Raw genomic sequence first — 21,689 nt, 5'->3', positions numbered from 1 at the left:
GCCACTTTGATCCAATTTAGAAACCTTACATTCACAAAACTTGCACAGCAGCGATTGCACAGGGCCAAAAATCGACTCGTCAAGCTTTAATCAAGGAAGTTTTTCCAATTTCCAGAGACGGCAGATCAACGGTCAAACCTCCAAAACACCTTAACCTTCATATTTGTGCTGAATCACAACTTATACAGTCCAAAGATGACTGTTTTAACCTTCAAGTTTTAGTTATTCATGTCTTTATGCTCTCCATCCCCATCCCTGTGCTTGTACTTCAAATAATAAAGAGCTAAATTACACCATAGTTACGCTAATTTCCATATCTATTGCATCATAATATATCAAAAATCTACTGTGTGCTACAGTAAGGTGATTTAATTAGAATGATTTAATCTTTATTATCCTTTCCAGTTAAAAGTCAGGAAATCAAAAATATCCCCCCAAAAAATACACATCTTGAAAACGTCAAATCAGTGTATGCTAGGTGAGCTATTGTACCTAGCTAAAAGTGCGTTGATATATATAATGCAAACATGGCCGCTAGTTTACAGACAACCTGACCGTTCGTTACTTACTCATAAGATGACATTAGCTAGCGCTAACTAAGTTATAATTAGTTAGTTCTAGTTGTGGTTTAGCCGCTAGTAGCAAAACATGTTTTTGCGTTTGGTGCGAATGCACTGTCATGCTAATCCTTGTTGGGGTTTTTCTGTTCTGTTGATTAACCTTCTTCATATATAAAGAAATAACTTGGACATTTTGGAGAATATAACGTAGCTTGTAGATCGGAGATGCGATTTAATCATATATCACTAGGACAGTATGCTAGCAAGCTAGATAGCATTTTCAAGTCGATTTTTGGAAACTAAAAAGCAGAGTAACGTGATTTATTTACCTTCTTGTTCGTTTTTATTTAATGTTTCGACATTGTAGGTCATAATTATTTTCTTTAACTTGTCGAGCAGTGCAGCCACGGAGGCTGAATAACTGTTATTTTTGAACCATGACTAAAGGAAACAGAATAAGTGTGCTTATCTTTTCCTCTGTCATTTTCTCACTCAGTCTCACGCTGCTCTAACCCGGTGTGAGCAGCACACACACAGAAGAAACACTTTTCTTATTTCATTCACAGGGTCGGAGGTGACTAAACTCTGAATGTGTTTTCATTTGATTACGCTGGGAAATAACTGGAGGACGTGGCGGGCGTCCTGCAGAGTCGCTAGTGATTGCAAACCATATCTCAGGCCCGCCGCCGCCGCCGCCTTCTCCGCTGCTCTCTCGCCGGCTGACAATATGAGAGACATTATCCTCTACATAACCACATTAGGGAGCCGCAAACACAATAACAGCAGGACAAAGAGCATAAAGCACGGCGAGCAGAAACGGGAGGAAGGAGGGGAGGAACAGTGTAAAGAGGGGAGGAAACACAGGTCTGTCAGGTCAACAGACGGACGGCCTTACCTTCAGAGAGAACTGGTACATGGGGTGGATTTTATTGAGGTCGTTCATTATGAAGTACAATAAGGAGGCGCGCGCCGCCGCCGGTCGGTAGTGTTCGCGAGCCTCGTTGATTTTGGCCTCCGTCACCTTGGCTTCCTTCACCTGCAGCACAGAGCAAACACAAGGGGGTAATCTTTCTGGTTCTGATCAGAGAATGCAGGAAGAAGAAGGAGGAGGAGGAGGAACATCTGCGCTGCTGAGTCCAGGGCCGGTCCAAGCCTTCACGAGGCCCCGAGCGAACGCAGAAGAATGGGGTTGTGTTGATTTTCACTTAACGTTCAAAATGTCAGAAAACTAAGAGGTGAAAACAGTGTCAGCCGACTGAAAAGTTATCGGTTTGAGTGTTTTTCGCTGATTTTTCAGCTTCTTAAATGTGAATGTTTTCTTGTTTTCTTTGCTCCAAACAAACAAAGAAATAATTCAAATGTAATATTTTTGGTTTGTGGACAAAACAAGACGTTTGAGAACGTCTGATCTACATTTTTCTGACATTTTCTGGACCAAACAAGTACTTTTCCTGCCTTGATCTTGGTCTTGGACACTTTAAACTCAGGTTTTGGTCTCATGTCCTGCCTAGATCTTGCTATTGACTCAGTCCCTATAAGTCTTGGTCTCTCATGGTCTAGTCTTGATCTTGTTTGGTCCCTAAAAATGATGAAAAATTGCGACGTGCGAAATGCAACAACAATTAAAGACCTACCAGAAACTAAACTATAAAACATTATTTTATATTCACATTAAATAAAAGAAGAACACTGCAATGAAAGTCATAAAACTTAGATAATGAAACACTCTATGGGGCCCCCTGGTGGTCACGGCTTCACATTGTATTACTTTCTCATAAAGTGCTGTGAAATATCAGAGACTGCAGCAAATCTTCTCGTGCAGAGAGAGATTATAAGCTGAGCCGACACCAGACGAGTCAATTCAGAGAGAAGAAGAAGAAGAAGAGAAAATGTGGCATCGCGTTAAATCACCAAGTCGAGTAAATAAAAGAGAGGACGAACTGAGAAGATGAGACCTGTGTAGGCTGGAGTCAAATCTGTGGGTTTTGTCAAGCAAATCTCCATATAATTCCATATTAATCTCACAATGCAATTTAAATAAAGGGATCTGAGAGAGAAGTAGACTTCTGCACCTCCTCCAGACTCTGTTACCTCATTATGAGATAAACTAAAACTACTTTGTAAGATAAAAAAGTAGATGTAATAAGAAAAGTGACCTTCTCTTCGATCTCGGCGGCCGTGCGTTTGGTCGTCTCCAGGTTTTCCACCAGCTCCGTGTCGCCCAGGAAGTTTCCAGACGCAGAGGACAAGCGTGAGAGCAGGTTGTCCTCCAGCGTCTTCAGGGTGATCTTGAAGCTGTTCTGCTGCTTCGTCAGGTCGGACTGAGAGACGGGAAACACGAGGAAAAACAGAGTTTTTATTTCTGAGATGTACCGCGGGTTAGTGATGAAGCACTCAAGACCAGTCCTGAGACCACTATGTGAAGGTCTCACACGGTTAAATCCAGTCAAGACCGCAACTGATCTGCTAAAAATATCGCTTCTTCTCAAACACAAAGAATTGCCTGGTACAAAAAGTCAGGATACATCTTTATTAGACTCTATCCCGGTCTCTGGTTTTGGACTTGTCTTGATCTTGACTCAGTTCCTAAAAGTCTTGGTCTTGTATTGGTCTTGGTACACTCTGGTCTTGGTCATGACCTTTTCTTTTTCTGTCAGTCTGGCTCTTGATTTTGGCCTCAGTCCATAAAAGTCTAGGTCTCGTATTGATCTCTCTACACTCAGGTCTTGGTCACGACTTGGCCTCTAAAAGTCTTGTTTTGGTCTTGTTACACTTGGATCCTCCTCTTGACACAGTCTTGCCCTGGGCCTGGTCTTGCTCTTGACTCAGTCCCTAAAAGTCTTGGTCTTGTTTTGGTCTTGACTTCTTCTTGTCCTGCCTTAGTCTTGGTCTCATCTTGGACACTGTAAACTCAGGTTTTTGGTCTTGACTCTGGTCATACTCTACCAAGATCTTGCTTTTGACTCTGTCAAGGTGCTCAAAAATGTTGGTCGGTCTACAGTCTGGTCTTGGTCACGGCTCAGTCCCTCAAAATCTTGGTCTTGTTTTAGTCTTGACCTCTTCTTGTCCTGCCTTAGTCTTGGTCTTGTCTTGGAGACTGTAAACTCAGGTTTTTGGTCTTGATTCTGGTCATGCTCTACCTAGATCTTGCTTTAAACTCTGTCAAGGTCCTTAAAAATGTTGGTCAGTCTACAGTCTGGTCTTGGTCATGGCTCAGTCCCTCAAAGTCTTGGTCTTGACCTCTTCTTGTCCTGCCTTAGTCTTGGTCTTGTCTTGGTACACAATGTAAACTCAGGTTTTTGGTCTTGACTCTGGTCATGCTCTGCCTAGATCTTGCTATAGACTCTGTCAAGGTCCTTAAAAGTTTTGGTCGGTCTACAGTCTGGTCTTGGTCATGGCTCAGTCCCTAAAAGTTGAGGTCTTGTTTTGGTCTTGACCTCTTCTTGTCCTGCCTTAGTCTTGGTCTTGTCTTGGACTCTGTAAACTCAGGTTATTGGTCTTGACCCAAGTCATGCTCTGCCTAGAACTTGCTATATACTCAAGGTCCTTAAAGGTCTTGGTCTTGGTCATGACTCAGTCGCCTCAAAGTCTTGGTCTTGCCTTGGTCACTGTAAACTCAGTCCCTAAAAGTCCCTTAAAGTTTTTGTTTTGTTTTGGTCTTACTCTTGACTCTGTCCCCCAAGGGTCTCAGTCTTGTCTTGGCCTTGACACACAGTACTGTTGTTCCTGGCTGTTTTGTCCAGTCCCTGTTTTGGTCTAAGCTTGATCTGGGTAGCCTCTGCTCACGGTCGTGACTTGATCTCGTTTGGTCTTTAACGCTTGTCGGCAGGATCTTCTCTGGATTTTTCATAATCTGAGGCCTTCAAGGTGTCGGGTCAATATGACGGCCGTGAACACTGAAGGGCATCTCAAAGGCGATCAATATGCTTAACATCGGCTAACCGGACTCGCTCTGCGATGGATTACGCAGCTGCTGTCAGGTTCCAGACATCAAACCTGAGCCCAGCGACCAAACCTTTGACGTGAGGAGTCGATTCAAGCGAGAGCAAAAGGAGCTTTGATGGTGAAACCACACACACACACACACTCAGGTTTGAGCAGCTTCCTTGACTTCTATTCTTCGACAGCCTGACATGAAAGTATTGTATATAAACTTAAGTAGTTCCTCAGAAATAAAGTTCTGCCTGAGAACTACCAGGTTTTAGTCTACAGTAACCTGTCTGTGCGTCCGGTCCAGTTCAGTCTTTGAACACCCCAGGTCTAAAGAAAGCCTCATCACAAAACCAGTTAGTTAATGGGTTAGAGCAGGGGTCACCAACGTGGTGCCCGCGGGCACCTGGTAGCCCGCAGGCAGCCAATACGGTGCCCGCGGGCTCACTTCACTTCACCTCACTTGCATGTATCCGTATGATCGCTCAGTAAAATATCTTTGATATTGTTTATAAAAACTGGTAATCGTTAGGAGTAAACACTGGAATGAATGTGTATGCAGTTGAATGCATAATATTAATCATTTAAATGGTAAACAAAAAAAATGTTAATGTGGTAGCCCTCCATATTATTTTTTACCCTTAATGTAGCTCTCTGTCTCAAAAAGGTTGGTGACCCCTGGGTTAGAGGTTCTGCCTCACTGGGACCAGGTTTTGGTCAGTGTTTATGCCAGAAAAGGTTCTAAAGAGGCAACAAACACATTTTATCTGTGACATCAAGGGTTTAACACACGTCTACTCACACCTCACCGTGTGGATTAGTTCACCCTGACGTCTAATGAAGCCCAAACTCAAACAGTGTCTTTGTTCTCACTGGAAAATAAAATAAATAAATAAATACACTTTTATAAAAGGCATAAGCGTCTGTGAGAAAGTTTGACTTTTTTTTTTTTCTTCCAAAGGCGTTTGAGAAGAACAAAGTCGACGGAGCAATGGTCACTTTTCTCTTTGTTGTTGTTCTCGCCACGGCCGCTTTTGTCTTTCATTAAAGTCTCGTCTTCTGGCTCCGTAATGAGTTTGCTTTATTGAAGTCTCCTCCTTTAATGAAAGAACTCCCCGACCTTTTGAATTGTTGTAATTACAGGAGGAGGAGGACGAGGAGGACGAGGAAGAGGAGGCTATTGTGAGATTTACCCACTCCAGATTTGCCCACTCCAGTTTTTTGACGACCCATAATACCCTAGGGTACTTCTTTTTCGTACAGGTGTGGGAATAATTCTCAGGTTGCCGGCTTGCGGATGCGTTCCTCGTCCTCGTGGGACAACGTTCCCGCGACAAAAGACAACACGGTTAACTCGGATCATGGCGGGAAACTTCAAACAAGTCTAGGAGATTGCACCATTTAATTGTTCTCTTTATAACGGCATTTCCTGCTGCCGTGATGAGAGCTATTTCACACCGTTGTTACGACAATAATTGAGCGTTTCCGTTGTTAAGTCCTACACGTATGACTTTGTTGATTAAAAAAGGTAAAAAGGCCTTTTAGGTGTGAAGAGGAGGAAGTAGAGGTGGATATTTGGCTCTCGCGACTCGATCGCGACATTCTATGTAACTGAGGACGAGGGGGAACGCCATCCGCGCAGAAATATTCCCCAACTGGATCCGGTAATGAGTCACTTTTTAACGATTAGCCGTCCTCTGGCACATTGTACTGGTAATTACCCTCGCTGGGGGAAAAAAACAAACAATTAACCCGTCAGCAGAAGACTCTAATTGGAATAAAATTGAGATCACATCTATCATTCACTCAGGCGAAATGATGACGGAGTGTGCGATGGCGAGTGCTCTGTTAAAGGGACAGTGCAGCGTACGGTGGCTTCTAAATCAATATCTACACATTTACACGTAAATCTTAAGGTAAAATGATGGGAGAATTCTGGTCATTGTTTTTTTTTTGGGGGAGGGGACCTAACTTTAAACATAACCGCAATTTAAACGTTAATAACCTACAGCTAATGAGCAGTTAGCAGCCCAGTTAGCTAAATTAGCTCTGCATATTAGCGCCCAGTTAACATCGGAGGCTAGCCGCAGTCAGGCTTTCTCTCATTTTAAAAAGCTTTAAGATTATCTTGCTGTTTCGCAACCTTTCCCGACTTCCTGGAAACTGCTCACTCTCCCACACCAAAGTCCATAGAGAATAGAGCGTTTTTTGGCTCACAGGAGTCACAGGAGCTGCTGCTGCTGCTTGTGTTTGGTACGTTTTGTGCTAATCCAGTCAAATCCAGACGAGGTGTTCAAGAAACCTGCAATCACAAAGTAACACGTACAAAAGTTGCCAAGAGACGCAGCGGTGTTGGATCAACAACTCCTGTGTGCTGTGATGTGAAAATCGTCTTTTTTTCTTTTCATTTTTAGCAAAGGAGCTCCCCCTACAGGAGTTTTCGGAGTGTTCTGGTTTATTAAAGGCGAAACTTTACAAATTAAGGTGCTGACAAAACACATAATGCATCAGTCAACATGGGTCAAAGGTCACAAATGCTTTAACTTTCTCACTCACTCAGAGACCACAATTCATCGTACCTAAATTAGTCAAATTCAGCCTTAGGCTACCACAAATAATCCATCAAATAATCCATCTTAAAAGTTAGGTTTTCTTATGTAATGTAGTGTTGATGACATGTTTTCATTCAATATTTGATGAAATATTATAAAAAGTTGGAATTCTTAGATTAAAGTCAGAATTCAAAAACCAGAATTCTGAGATTAAAGTTTGAATTCTTAGATTAAAGTCAAAAAGTTGGAATTCTGAGAAAAACACCAGAGTCGGAATTCTGAAAGTAAAGTCAGAATTTTGAGAAAAAAGTCAAACTTCAAAGGTCAGAAAGTCAGAATTCTGAGATTAAAGTCAGAATTCTGAGATTAAAGTTTGAATTCTGAAATTAAAGTCAAAAACTTGGAATTCTGAGAAAATAATCAGTCGGAATTCTGAGATTAAAGTTTGAATTCTGAGATTAAAGTCAAAAAGTTGGAATTCTGCGATTAAAGTAAAAAAGTTGGAATTCTGCGATTAAAGTAAAAAAGTTGGAATTCTGAGATTAAAGTCAAAAGGTTGGAATTCTGAGAAAAACATCACAGTCGGAATTCTGAGAGTAAAGTCAAAATAACTAGCAAGACACATCAAAAATGCCATATCATGATATGAAAGTATTGAAAATCTTTGTCTTATGTCATGATATCGATGACATCACTGAACCACAGCTTTGTGTTTGATCCAGAACAAAAATCTATCTTTGAGAGGTAAAACGTGTGCTTGGACAAACTGACAGAGAGCACACACAGAGGGATTGTGGGTAGTTATTATGGTAAAAAGGTTGTGAACTGATCCCTGTGGTGCATCTTGACATTTTAAACTCCTCACTTTGTCTTTTTTCTTCCCCTCTCTCTGGTCGTCGTTGTCGAGGATAAACTCATTAAAAGACGATAACGAGTCGAATCCACACAAACACAAACACAAACAGGTGCAGACCGTTTATTTAGCACTCGTCGCCGATATCGCTGCGCTGATTGTTATCAGGTCCCCGCGGTTGTTTACCCGACAACAAAAAGCCATTCAGACGCTTCATTCTGTGTCGGAGTGAGTGTGTTTGATCGCAGGGCGAAGGCAGCGGCCCGCTCAGCCCCCGCGGCCACGCACCTTCAACTCTGACTGTTAATTAAAATGATAAGCGAGAACCAGATCTAGTTTTTTTCTTCTTCTTCTTCTTCTTCAATCTGAGTGAAATGCTAATTAAACAAGCTTCATTAAATCACTTTTCACTTCTCCTCCATCGCACTGAGCTGAGGAGACGTTAGATGTTAAATTACTTTCTCTCTTTCTCTTCTTTTAAAAATGCTAATTTGTCCCTGGATTAAAGTCGACAGGTTTGAATAAAACTCTCCGAACACGGACTTCACATAAAAGTGGACAAAATACTCAAATAAACTCTGGATTAATGCAAAACTCAACTCTGCTGGTGTCACTTTAACAATTAAAGAGTTCATTTGTACACTTTTTCAGTTTTTAACTCTTTTAGTGTTTATTGGAATCAGTGTAGTTTGTGTGATTCCGAGAATAAAGTCAGCATTCAAAAGTCAGAAAGTCGGAATTTGGAGATGAATGTTGGAATTCTGAGATTAAAGTCGGAATTAAAAAGTCTAGAAAGTCGTAATTTGGAGATTAAAGACAATTTTAAGATTAAAATTCTGAGATTAAAGTCAGAATTAAAAGGTCTAGAAAGTCAAAATTTGGAAAGTCAGAATTCTGAGATTAAAGTCGGAATTCTGAGATTAAAGTCAGAATTCGATAGTCAGAAAATCAGAATTCTGAGATTAAAGTCAGAATTAGAAAGTCAAAAAGTCGGAATTTGGAGATTAAAGTCAGAAAGTCGGAATTCTGAGATTGAACTTTGAATTCTGAGATTAAAGTCATAATTAAAAAGTGTAGAAAGTCCTGATTTGGAGATTAAAGAGAATTTTGAGATTAAAGTCAGAAAGTTGGAGTTCTGAGATTAAAGTCAGAATTAAAAGGTCTAGAAAGTTGAAATTTGGAGTCATAAAGTCAGAATTCTGAAATTAAAGTCGAAATTCTGAGATTAAAGTCAGAATTAGAAAGTCAAAAAGTCATAATTTTTAGATTAAAATTGAAATTCTGAGATTAAAGTCATAATTAAAAAAGTCTAGAAAGTCAGAATTTGGAGATTTAAGTAAGAATTCAGAGATTAAAGTCAGAATTCTCCAGAAATCAGCATTGTGGTTCGTAGGATCCTGTGATCTGACGTGATTTTCTTCTCCCTCTTAACAAGAGTTTAAAGTGAACATCTGTGAGTGTCAGCGCGTTGTCTAATTGCTTCGGTCCAGCAACGACCGCTGCTCCGTTCCATTTTTTCACAAACGTCCGACATGAAAGGAGCAGATCGCGGCTGAGACGAGCGCCAGGCGTCATTAAAGGAGCCGCTGGAGCTCCGGCTTAATTGCTAAACATTTACATTCACAGCGCAGAGCCGAGTGGACCAAGGCTTGTGTGGAAGTATAATATCTGCTGCTCATTACTCCTCCTCCTTCAGAAGGACGGTCATTAACTCTGACCGCCAGTGACAGCCGATGTTGATCAAAGAGCGAAAACAACAGTCGCAGTCGAGGGTTCGCGGGTTCGAGGAGTTAAAAACAAAGGCGGTGGTTTTTAAATGAAGAGAAATAACACGGTAAAGCGTCGTCGACTGTCTGCTCTGATTTCTGAAGACTGTCGGAGCGATAAAAACATGAAATAAATAATAAAATTATAACAATGATAACTCCCTGCAGGATTGTGTCAAGACACAATTACTAAACGTAGAGCTGATGATAAATGGAGCCGCGTCACAGGAACAGCAGCCAGGCTGACGACGGTGACGCTCTGTCAAAGAGTTCATGCTTCACACTTAATCACTTCTCTTTCTTTCTTTGATTCTTTGATTCACAATGAATGGATGATTGCACTTGTAGTTGATTCAATCATTAAGACTTTTTACACACGGAGAAGAAACACAACAGCATTTAAAACCTTTCAAGGTTAATAAATAGAGGACGATGACTTTAAAACCTCACTCTTTTATCCTTTAACTTTCTATTATTACATTGTTATAAAGGCTATTTGAACCCTTTATAACTATAATTTTTTCTATCTGTCTTTATTAATAAAGTATCTTATCTAATTAGTATGAATATAATTATGATCTCCTACACATACAAAGATTAAAATACATGCAAATCTTGCAAAACACCAAGTTATTTAACCAACTAAACTTGAAGCCACTCATATATTTGAAGATTATGGTAAATTTGCCTTTTTTAAAGTCACTTTTAGCTCATTATTTCTCATATTTTGTAACATTTCTATCAAAAGCGCTGGTGAAGTGATTTCAGGTTAACAAACTAACCCCAAAGGTTCTCTGAAACACAAGTTTAGGTTAATGAATGAAGAGTAAATTGGTGGTGGAGACCAAAACTGAGATAAAAGAGCACGAATGTTGGACTCTTCTATGGTGAAATGAGGAAATGTTCACTTTTACGTTACGTTTAATACATTTACACGTGATATTATGTTCATTTTACGATTTTAATTGAAGACATTTGAGAACATCGTTATTTTGAGATTTGGGGAAACTTTTGGGGACATTTTTCAATATTTTCTGTCATTTTTTTCTTTTTGAACAATGAATCAAATAAAAGAGAAAATAATCTTTTGGTTGCGACGCTAAATTTTTACCAATTTAAATGAATAAAATAATGAAAAATCGCTGATTTTAAGTGATTTGCAGGGAACAGCGACAGTGACCTCGTGAGGTTAGACAAGTGCAAAAATCAAATCAAAATGTTTAGTAAAAGTGAATTTTGCTGCTAAAAACAACCGGGATAGACGCTTCTTGTCTCCGCCCACCAATGCTCTGCAGCTGTATACACACAAACGCTCACTAAATCCACTCTGACATGCTTTAATGTTGCATTATTTGGCCACAGACTTACACTGAACAAACACTCAACTCTCCCAGAGAGTTTGGTAAAAACGAAAACCCTGTCATTATCTCAACTCCCGACGAGTTTGTTATTAATCAAAGGAGGCAGCTGATTGGTCCGTAATCAAAGCCTCACGTGTGTGATGTTTAAAGAGCGAAGGTGTTTGCATCAGCATCAGCATCAGCATCAGCATCAGCAGCAGCCGGTGACTCCTCAGGATGTTTCCTTTAATTACAAAGCGAGGAGCGAGCCGAGAGGAAGCCGAGCGAGCGGCCTCCAATGTTTGTTCTCTAATCGCAGCTGAAGGGTGCGACAGATTCTCAGGTTGTGCCGTTGCATCGCCGAGACACATCGCAGCGAGACGAGACCTCATCCGAGCGAGCGTTCAGGTCTCTTTCTTTCTTTCTTTTTCTTTACGTGTCAAGTGCGATCGTAGGAGATTTGGTGAACCTGCCTGAGACACCGGTGTTCACTCGGAGCACATCAGAGACTCAATCTATGCCCCCGGTTAAAGTCTGTGATGTCTTAAGAACACGTTTGATGCTTTATTTCAGCTGTTTTCAGCGTTTTATTAAATGGAAAATCAGAGGTTTTTTGTTGCTTCGTAATCAGCTCACTGCCAAACACCAAAGCCCACAGAGTCCATTTAAGCTCATGACTCACTGCTGCCTCTATTAGTGCATTCAAAGATGTTATATTGTGAATGCTGTGTTTGAAATCATATGTTTGGATTAACATGAATGACACAAACTTATAAAACGAGGCAGCGGTAGAACAGAAGCGCCTGTGTATTTGTGAGTTTAGTGCAGTGTGGCTTTCGATTAAAAAATTCAGTTTCCAGTCAGAATAATGTGCTCTCGAGCTATTTTAGAGTTAAGCAGGCATATATTTGATTATATTTAGTAGGGATATGAATCTTTGGGTGGCTCACAATTCGATTCCGATTCAAAATTGATTCTCGAGTCAACCGATTCGATTCATACGATTCTCGATTCAAAAATTGATACAATGCATAGTGTGTTAAGGCAAAATATGGCATCAAAACAATACAGTTTGTATAAGATAATGTGATCATGTGATCACACAAAGGCTTACAAAAACTTAACATTTATTCATTCAAAACAAATAAAAACTTACTTACTGTACAAAAAATAACTTGCATGAATAAAAGCTCAGGCTAGCTGCCTTTTTCTCCTAGAAGTTACAAAAATAAACTGTACACAAATAACACAAACTGGTGTTTTGTGTGGTTTAAAAAAAACAAAACAAAAAAAAACCATGATTTTTTATCGATTTTTGAAGTTTATGAATCGATTCAGAATCGCGATTGATTAGAATAAATTTTTCCCCCACCCCTAATATTTAGTGGTTAAACAGTGGTATTTGCTCACCTTGAGCTCCTCCAGGTCAGGTCTCTCCATGCTCACCACAGCAGCCAGCAGCTGGTCCTCCAGGCCGTCTCTGGTCACTGTGAAGTTGATCAGCGTGCACTGGGCCTGCAGCTCCGGCTGGTAATGAGGGTTGGCGAGCTTGGTGTGCAGGATGAGGCGGAAGCTGGGGTTGTACTCACACTCCTTGTCTCCGATCTTTATGTACCTGTGTGTGTGTGTGTGTGTGTGTGTGTGTGTGTGGGGGGGGGGGGATTTGTCAGAAACAGAAATAAATCCTCTGTGTTTCTGTTTTTCTTCAGTCTGGACAGGTGTTTATTGGGTCTTACCTTCCCTTCTTGACGGTCTCTCTGCCCAGCAGAGGACCCAGAACTGGATCCAGCGTCTCCTCCAGGTTCTCGATCAGGACCACGTCACCTGAGGACAGAGCTCTCTCGATGGCATCCAAGTACCTGTGAGGACAAACAAAGACGAATGTATTATAATAATAATAATAATAACAATAATAATAATAAACCATAAAATGTCAAAGAGCGACCTCTGTGAAGCCCCCTCACCCTCTCTGTCCGATGCGGATCACGCGCAGACTCTCTCCGTACTTGTTCTTGATCCACTTGACGCCCTGCAGCTGCGGGTCCACCATGAGCGGCCATCGCTGGCAGGAGGTGAGGATGGTGGCGTTCTCGGTGGACATGCGGTCGGCGGGCAGGCCCTCGTTCTGCCAAGCCGCCACGTCGGCGTCGTCCGTCAGCATGGAGAGAGGGTCCAGGTCAGGGGTCACCGGGATGGGAACCTGACGGAGGAAGAAGTTTGAATCGACCGAGGTGGAAGAGCTGAATCTGTAGCTACGCAGCGAGCGATTCTACCAACTTCCAGTGATGAGGCTCTTTGTAGCAAAACTCTAACATGGAAATCGGAAAAACAGAACAACAGCCGTCAGACTTAGGTCAGACGAGTCCTGATGATTCTCCTCCTCCTCATCTACCACATAAAACTACCACAAAGATACATAAAACTACCAATGAGAGACATAAAACTACCACAAAGATACATAAAACTACCAATGAGAGACAAAACTACCACAAAGAGACATAAAACTACCATAAAACCACCAATGAGAGACATAAAACTACCACAGAGACATAAAACTACCACAAGGAGACAAAGTACAGAGACCTAGAATGAACAGATGGAGAAGTTAGTTAGTGGTAGTTTTATGTCTCTTTGTGGTAGTTGTATGTCTCTTTATGGTAGTTTGATGGCTCTTTGTGGTAGTTTTATGTCTCTTTGTGGTAGTTTGATGCCTCTTTGTGTTAGTTTGATGTCTCTTTGTGGTAGTTGTTTGTCTCTTTATGGTAGTTTGATGGCCATTTGTGGTAGTTTTATGTCTCTTTGTGGTAGTTTGATGCCTCTTTGTGTTAGTTTTATGTCTCTTTGTGGTAGTTGTTTGTCTCTTTATGGTAGTTTGATGGCCATTTGTGGTAGTTTTATGTCTCTTTGTGGTAGTTGTTTATCTCTTTATGGTAGTTTGATGGCTCTTTGTGGTAGTTTTATGTCTCTTTGTGGTAGTTTGATGCCTCTTTGTGTTAGTTTTATGTCTCTTTGTGGTAGTTGTTTATCTCTTTATGGTAGTTTGATGGCTCTTTGTGGTAGTTTTATGTCTCTTTGTGGTAGTTTGATGCCTCTTTGTGTTAGTTTTATGTCTCTTTGTGGTAGTTGTTTGTCTCTTTATGGTAGTTTGATGGCTCTTTGTGGTAGTTTTATGTCTCTTTGTGGTAGTTGTTTATCTCTTTATGGTAGTTTGATGCTCTTTGTGGTAGTTTTATGTCTCTTTGTGGTAGTTTGATGCCTCTTTGTTTTAGTTTTATGTCTCTTTGTGGTAGTTGTTTGTCTCTTTATGGTAGTTTGATGGCTCTTTGTGGTAGTTGTTTATCTCTTTATGGTAGTTTGATGCCTCTTTGTGGTAGTTGTATATCTCTTTATGGTAGTTTGATGGTTCTTTGTGGTAGTTTTATGTCTCTTTGTGTTAGTTTTATGTCTCTTTGTGGTAGTTGTTTGGCTCTTTGTGGTAGTTTTATGTCTCTTTGTGGTAGTTTTATGTCTCTTTGTGGTAGTTGTTTGTCTCTTTATGGTAGTTTGATGGCTCTTTGTGTTGGTTTTATGTCTCTTTGTGGTAGTTGTTTGTCTCTTTATGGTAGTTTGATGGCTCTTTGTGGTAGTTTTATGTCTCTTTGTGGTAGTTTGATGTCTCTAATTGGTAGTTTTGTGTCTCTTTATGGTACTTTGATGCCTCTTTGTGGTGATTTTGTCTCTTTGTAGTAGTTTGATGCCTCTTATTGGTAGTTGTATGTCTCTGTGTAGTTTGATGCCTCTTTGTGGTAATTGTATGTCTCTTTATGGTAGTTTTATGTCTCTTTGTGGTAGTTTTATGTCTCTTTGTGGTAGTTTGATGCCTCTAATCGGTAGTTGTATGTCTCTTTATGTAGTTTGATGCCTCTTTATGGTAGTTTTATGTCTCTTTGTGATAGTTGTATGTCTCTTTATGGTAGTTTTATGTCTCTTTGTGGTAGTTGTACGTCTCTTTATGGTACTTTGATGCCTCTTTGTGGTGATTTTGTCTCATGGTAGTTTCATGTCTCTTATTGGTAGTTTTATGTCTCATTATGGTAGATGGATGCCTCTTTGTGGTAGTTTTATGTCTCTTATTGGTAGTTTTATGTCTCTTTGTGGTAGTGTTGCCTCTGTGGTAGTTTTATGTCTCTTATTGGTAGTTTTGTGTCTCTTAATAACAGAATATCAACATCTGGTGATGGAACACTACACCCAGGTGTCTGGTAATGTGGGGGCGGAGCTAGAGACGGAGCTGTTATGACGGCGGTTATGTAATTGATCATTTAGCAGGCGAGTGTCGTTCCTTCTTCAGCTGCTTCTGTCTGTGGTGAAATCAAAACAAATGTGAGGAAGTTTTCTTGTTTTTCTGTGATAAATAGACAATTTTGGGGTGCAATCAGACGCTGGAGTAATCTTGTTTTTGATCAGAGTGAGCGGCGGAGGCAGCAGAGCCGGGTTTCTGTTAGATGTGTCACTAAATAAGAGAAGATAAGTCAGCTTCTCTGTACCTTGATTAATGTTTGGCTGGCTGACGTCGGCAGATCTGTGTGCGAGGAGTAAATCACTTTGAATTTTTGAGGGATGAGCAGGAAACAAAGTCACCTGCAGCTGACTGAGGTACGGCCTCCAGGTGTCGTCCATCAGCTGCAGACGGTACTGTTTGGTGAAGTATCCCAGGTAGGAGATGAAGGCGGTGATGAGGAGCACGTCGCCGCACAGGTTCCTCTCGCGCTTCTTGAAGTCGCCCACGGCCTCCGCCCAGCGCACGTTCTCTGACGCCAGGCCTCCCACCTGAAATCAAAACCAGAGTTAATCTGCGTCGCGAAAAACATGACGGCAAATCTCCACAGCAGCCGTCAAGTCCTTTTTTATTAGGTTTTCATATCCTGTTATCAGCTCCCCGCTCGTGTAGCAACACCTCTGCTCCAGACTTCAGCAATGATCCAATTTCCCGCCCTCGGGGATCAATAAAGTTCACCTCGATATCTGATCTCTGCTAAACTTTAAGATTTAGACTCTTTAAACTTTTCTGAGGCACATTGCAGAAAACACTGAAAGGAGAAAAAAAAAACTGCCTGAATTTGCAATAATATTTGTGTCTGAGTGTTAAAACGAGGGCGTCGTCACTGCTGTCACTAACCTTTAAACCTTAACATTATGTCATAATCCAGAGTTTTGTCAACTACAGAGGGGAAGTTTAAAGACATTTTGAAGAATCTGACAAAGACAAAAGTAGCTTCCTCTCTGAGAGTTTCTCCTTCTTCTTGAGAAACCTAAAGAATGTGGATGCTCATTAAAACTTTTGAGTTCAAATTCAGACACAAAATGGCTGCCACGACATAAACACTGCTGTTGTTACTGCAGTTTTAATGCAAATTTAACCCCGTTTGTGTCGGTTTTATTGGTTCTTATATAGTTTTTTAAACGATTATATCTTATTTTGATGACTATTTCTTATTCTATATATTATTTTACCTTTATTAAATGTGTCTGTGATGCATTAGAAGATCAATGAGACAAAAATAATGGGGTGCGACACCGGAAATGTGTTATCGAGTGTAGCCTGATCATAAATTAGTTGTTTACATGGTATTGTTTAATTTTTAACCATTCATGTGAGTAAAATACCACGTAGAGCACTCCTAGATAAGTTTTACACACTTTTACGACTGGAACATGTTAAAAACGTCATAATCAGAGTTCTGAGGTAAATATAACACATATATATTATATATAACGATGAGAAAGGAAGAGATTGGGTGTGTTTTTGTGGTGTGTAACCCCACTGTCGACCCCACCCATCCTCACCAGGCGATTGGCCAGAGAAATGGTGAGCGCGGTCGATTCCGCTTCCTGTTGGCACTTGTGCTTCTCCGCTTTGGCTTTCTCGAACTTGGCTGTCAGCTTGGCCAGGTTCTCGTCCAGGTGCTGACGACGCCACACACACACACACACACACACACACACACACAGACACACACACACACACAATCATGTGTTTGTTATATCTTAGTGAGTACATATCATTGACATAATGCATTACCCTAACCCTAACCCCAGCCCCAACCCTAGCCATAACCACCCCTAGCCCCAACCCTCGCCCCAACCCTAGCCCCAGCACTAGCCCCAACCCCAACCCTAACCCCAGCACTAGCCCCAACCCTCGCCCCAACCCCAACCCTCGCCCCAACCCCAACCCTAGTCCCAGCACTAGCCCCAGCCCCAACCCTCGCCCTAACCCCAACCCTCGCCCCAACACTAGCCCCAACCCCAACCCTCGCCCCAACTCCAACCCTAGCCCCAACTCCAACCCTCGCCCCAACCCCAACCATAGCCCCTAAAACCAGGTCCTAACCCTATAAAAGCTGTTTTTTGGACCTCACAAACATATAAACACACATATAGAGGGGAAAAAAGCAGAGAAGTGGTTAATAAACAGAAAATATTCATGAAAAAATCCTAAAAAAACAGAAAGCAGAGACGACTTAATTCATTCGTGTGAAGCTAAGTTGGGGCTAAAAACTCGTCATTCCTTCCTGAGATGGATTTATTTGGCATATGGAAGCAATTAGCACAAGGACAAACAGGATTAATCGGTGGAGAGAGACGCACAGGTTCAGTAGATTAGTTTGAGGATTGCTAATTCCCTCCTGGCGTGGAACCCTCTCTCACTGTCTGTCTGTCTCTCAGCTCCTGAACGACAGCGAGAATCTTATTAAACAGCCGTCGCTCTCACTGAGAAACAATTATTTACAGCTGCTTTTATCAATAGTGTGTGGTTTTTTTTCGGGGGGTTGATGGATTTGGTTTTAGATTAATGAACAGTAAAAGCCTTTAATGGCACTCACACCGGCGTCATATTGGTGCTAAATCATTCCTGGCACAGCTCATGTGTCAACCGTCACTCAAGCGTTGATAAAAGAACTCATATCCTGGATTTCGGCGGCACGCTCGTGGCTCCGTAGTTGTTGTATTTTTGATTTATTTGAACTTCTACAATGCTGCGTTAGTTGAAGGTCTGATAGAGTTGTTGATCCACGCTGATGTCTCAAAAATCTTTTATAGCTGCGAGCTGCGATTACAGGGCTTTCACAAGTCATTTTTCAGCCCACAATGTTATGAATAAAAAGTTCTCACACACAATTTGTTTCTGTAGTAAGAAGTAAAAGCTTTTGTGGTCTTTACTTGGTGACTGCATGTCTTTACGGTGACTGCTAATGCCGCTAAACTACAGACATAAAATAATCACGTTATGAGTCCAAGAGGAGACTGCCAGAACAATACGAACCCCGCTCTTATCTCTTATCCCCTTCTCTAAAGCCTTTTTTAGTCAAAGTACATGCTTTCTTCAGAAGTAAATCCAGAGATTCACCTTCAGCTGGATGTTTTCAACCACCTTCTCACCTTTGCTTTGATCAAACGTGAGTCAGGGAGGGAAGAGAACTCGCTCAGAGTCACTTTGGAGTCCATCCTCAGCTCCGTAGAGCTCTCCATCACGACCGATATTAACCCTTGTCTTATTTTGTCCCCTTTTATTTTGTTTCTAAAGCCTTTCGAGCCAGAGAATGAGGTTTCTTTAGAAGAAAATCCAGAGTCGCCTTCAGCTGGACGTTTGGAAGTACCTTCTGCCACCTTCAAATGTGAGTGCTAGTGCTAGTTTAGTGGCATTTCAGAGTCCTTTAGCGGCTCACGAAAATGCCAAGTCTTATCTCCCTTCTTGATGGATGCAATGAGGTTACTTTAGGAGAAGATCCAGAGTCTCACCTTCAGCTGGACTTTTGAATCTGCCATCTTATTACTACCACTGACCCAATTAGTTAGTCAGGGAGGAAAAGAGCTATTTCAGAGTCATTTCTCAGCTCGTAGAGCTCTCCATCCCCAAAACGACAGAAAAATATGAACCCTGGTCTTCTCTGAAGCCTTTTTAGCCAGAATACATGCTTTTTTTCAGACATAAACCCAGAGATTCGCCTTCAGCTGGATGTTTTCAACCACCTTCTCACCTTTGCTTTGATCCCACGTGAGTCAGGGAGGAAATAGAACTCTCTTAGAGTCACTTTAGAGTACTTTCTCAGCTCGTAGAGCTCTCCATCCTGACAATTCCAGACCAATATTAACCCTGGTCGTTTCTTTAGAAGTAATAATTGAGATTCACCTTCAGCTGGATGATCTTCTGCCATCTTGCTTTTACTACCAATGACCAAATGTGAGTCAGGGAGGAGGAGCAAGCATAGAGTCATTTTGGAGTACTTTTCGAGGTTCATAGAGTTCTTCACGAAAATTCCGGTTTCTAAAGCCTTTCTAGTGAAGGAAATCCAGAGAGTGACCTTCAGCTGGACTTTTGAACGACCTTCTGTCTTCTCGCTTTGACTCTCACTAATGAAATGTGTGTGAGGGAGGAGAGAGGTCTAGTCATTCTGGAGTCCTTTAGCACCTCAGAGTTCACCGAATCACAGAAACACCAGACCAATATTAACCCCGGTCTTATTTCCTCTCGTGCTCTAAAGCCATTTTAGCCAAACAATGAGGAACCTTTGAGAGAAAATACACAGAGTCACCTTCAGCTGGACGTTTTCTGCTTTCACCACAACTAATGAAATGTGAGGGAAAAGAGCAAAGTCTGTGTCATTCTGAAGTCATTCTGAAGTCATTCTGAAGTCCTTCTGTGTCCTGTAGAGCTCTCCATCACAAAAATGCCAGAGCAATATTAATCCCAGACATATCTCTCTTCTTGTCTGAAGCCTTTTTTTTTGGTATCTTTGGCAGAAGGCGGTTCCAGCTGAAGGTGACACTCTGGATTTTCCGCTTTGCTTTTAACGTAACATCGCAAGTAGAAGTTATGATCGTGACATACACAACGTAAACAGGAGCTTTGATAAAACGTAGTTATTAGGTGAAGAACATAGTCCAGAAGAAGACGGTAAATTTATGGACAAGAACTAGAGCTGGGCATGTTAACGGCGGTTAGCGGTGTCAACGTTAACGGACATTAACGCATGCGACGTCATGTTTGCGTGCCGCGGCATCAAAGTCCATGCACCGTTTACCTGTTAGCTACTTTAGGGCTGAAACTGGAACGGTCTGTTTATTAAACGAAAAGAACAGCGCTACAAATAACCAGTGTACTGCGTATGTGTGGCTCTGCCCAACACTAACAAGAACATCTGGATTTTTTAAGTTCTCATTAGACGAAACAACTCCAGTCTTACCTTGATTTTGCCCTTGATGGCGGCCAGGTGCTCCTGCGCGGCCGCCAGCTCCGTGTTGGCCTTCTTCAGAGCCTGACGTTTGGGCTCCACCTCGCAGAAGACCTCGTAGAAAGTGACGATGTTCAAAACCCAGGAGCAGAGACCGCCCGCCGCCAAAGACTTGGACGCGATCAGGTCGGGTTTGAACTCTGGATCCTGGGATTTACACGAATGAAAAATGATTAGAGAAAACTTTTGATTTTAAGGTTTTTTTTAAGGACACTGTCACAGCAAAGCGAATTAAGATTTGGGCTTTATCCGCCGCGCTGACACACCTAGCATCCGCTCCACTGAGCTTCATAATCAGGGTGGCGGTTAAATTTGTAAGCGCTTGATTTTCTCTGGCTGTCACTTGGACACTGGGTTTCGTCGTGTCGTCACGCCCCCTCGCTAAATTTACGACTCATTATCTCGACGGCTAATTGTGAAACTCACCTGCAGGTAGGGCTGAATGGCTTTGAGACACGCGTCCGGGATGTTCTCTTTGTCGAAGTTTACCAGCGCGTCCAGGAACGCGTCCACCTTGGCCATCATCACCTTCGCCGCCTTCCAGCTGCGGTCCTTGGGGACCTTCCCGCGCGGTGCCATCAGGACCATGACGGCCGCTGTGACGTTGGTCACCGCCGTCACCGGCGAGCCGAACGACTTGAGCTCCGTCAGGTTGTTCTGACGGATGTTGTATAAAAGAGAGTGAGAGAGGGGGGGGGGGGGAGATGAAAGAGCTGTGATTTAATTGAATTTGAACAACTGCACGTCCCTTCGGTCTGCCGGGGCGAGAGCGTGGAGAGGAAAAAAAAGGGTTTTAGAATAAAGGAGGAAGAACCTGTGCTGACTTTGAGAGCACAACAGAGAATACTAATTAGAGCGTCTTTAAAGAGCGAACTCTGCGCCATGATTGAACCGTCTGTTCTGCTTGTTTGAGCACAGAAGGTGTTTCTCTGCAAAAAAAAATAAAAAAATCCCCCTAAGATGCAAAGATAAAGTAAAGCAGAACGTGACTCTGCGTGGCTACATCCTGTTCAAGGCCCGGTGTGGACATAAGAAAATAAATCAAACAAAGAAGATAGAGAACACAGACACTCTTTAAAACAGAGAGAATCACTGTGTAAGAGAGTAACTGACCTTATTAAGAGTGTTAAGGGCATCTTGAGCGGCTAAGAGAGCCGGCTCGGCTTTGGCCAAGTCCTCCTCGCAGTCTCTCTGCTTGGCACTGACCGTCACAGCGATGGCCGCCACCTTTTGCTCCTCCTCATCAGCCACCGCCTTCTCCTTGGACACCTTCTCGGTCTCTACGCCCACCACCTGTGGACAGGACACGCGATTTAACGGCCGTGGGTTAATGGCACGGCATTCACCGGAGCGGACCGAGGAAAGATAACCTTTCTAGTAAGTCATGCAGGAGATGGTTCAGGTGTTTAAAGT

At 42.0% G+C, this 21,689-nt stretch overlaps 1 protein-coding gene across 1 annotated transcript in view; it reads right to left on the bottom strand.

The window, feature by feature from the left end:
• The window catches only part of dnah9 (dynein, axonemal, heavy chain 9), a gene marked incomplete at both ends in the record, with an annotated part of 143,014 nt that overhangs the window by 34,001 nt on the left and 87,324 nt on the right, over positions 1-21,689 (bottom strand). The window contains 10 exons of the mRNA XM_083904660.1: positions 1,456-1,596; positions 2,717-2,881; positions 12,412-12,616; positions 12,738-12,860; positions 12,966-13,201; positions 15,622-15,810; positions 16,828-16,947; positions 20,229-20,423; positions 20,703-20,933; positions 21,390-21,569. Of these exons, the coding sequence (XP_083760786.1) occupies positions 1,456-1,596; positions 2,717-2,881; positions 12,412-12,616; positions 12,738-12,860; positions 12,966-13,201; positions 15,622-15,810; positions 16,828-16,947; positions 20,229-20,423; positions 20,703-20,933; positions 21,390-21,569 (1,785 nt within the window). The remainder of the gene's footprint in view (positions 1-1,455; positions 1,597-2,716; positions 2,882-12,411; positions 12,617-12,737; positions 12,861-12,965; positions 13,202-15,621; positions 15,811-16,827; positions 16,948-20,228; positions 20,424-20,702; positions 20,934-21,389; positions 21,570-21,689) is intronic.

This window comes from Microchirus variegatus (genome assembly GCF_963457635.1).
Source record: "Microchirus variegatus genome assembly, chromosome: 18".
In the NCBI taxonomy this organism is placed as follows: Eukaryota; Metazoa; Chordata; class Actinopteri; order Pleuronectiformes; family Soleidae; genus Microchirus; species Microchirus variegatus.
Note: the sequence above shows the minus strand (reverse complement) of the source record. Positions and strands in the feature narration are given on the sequence as shown.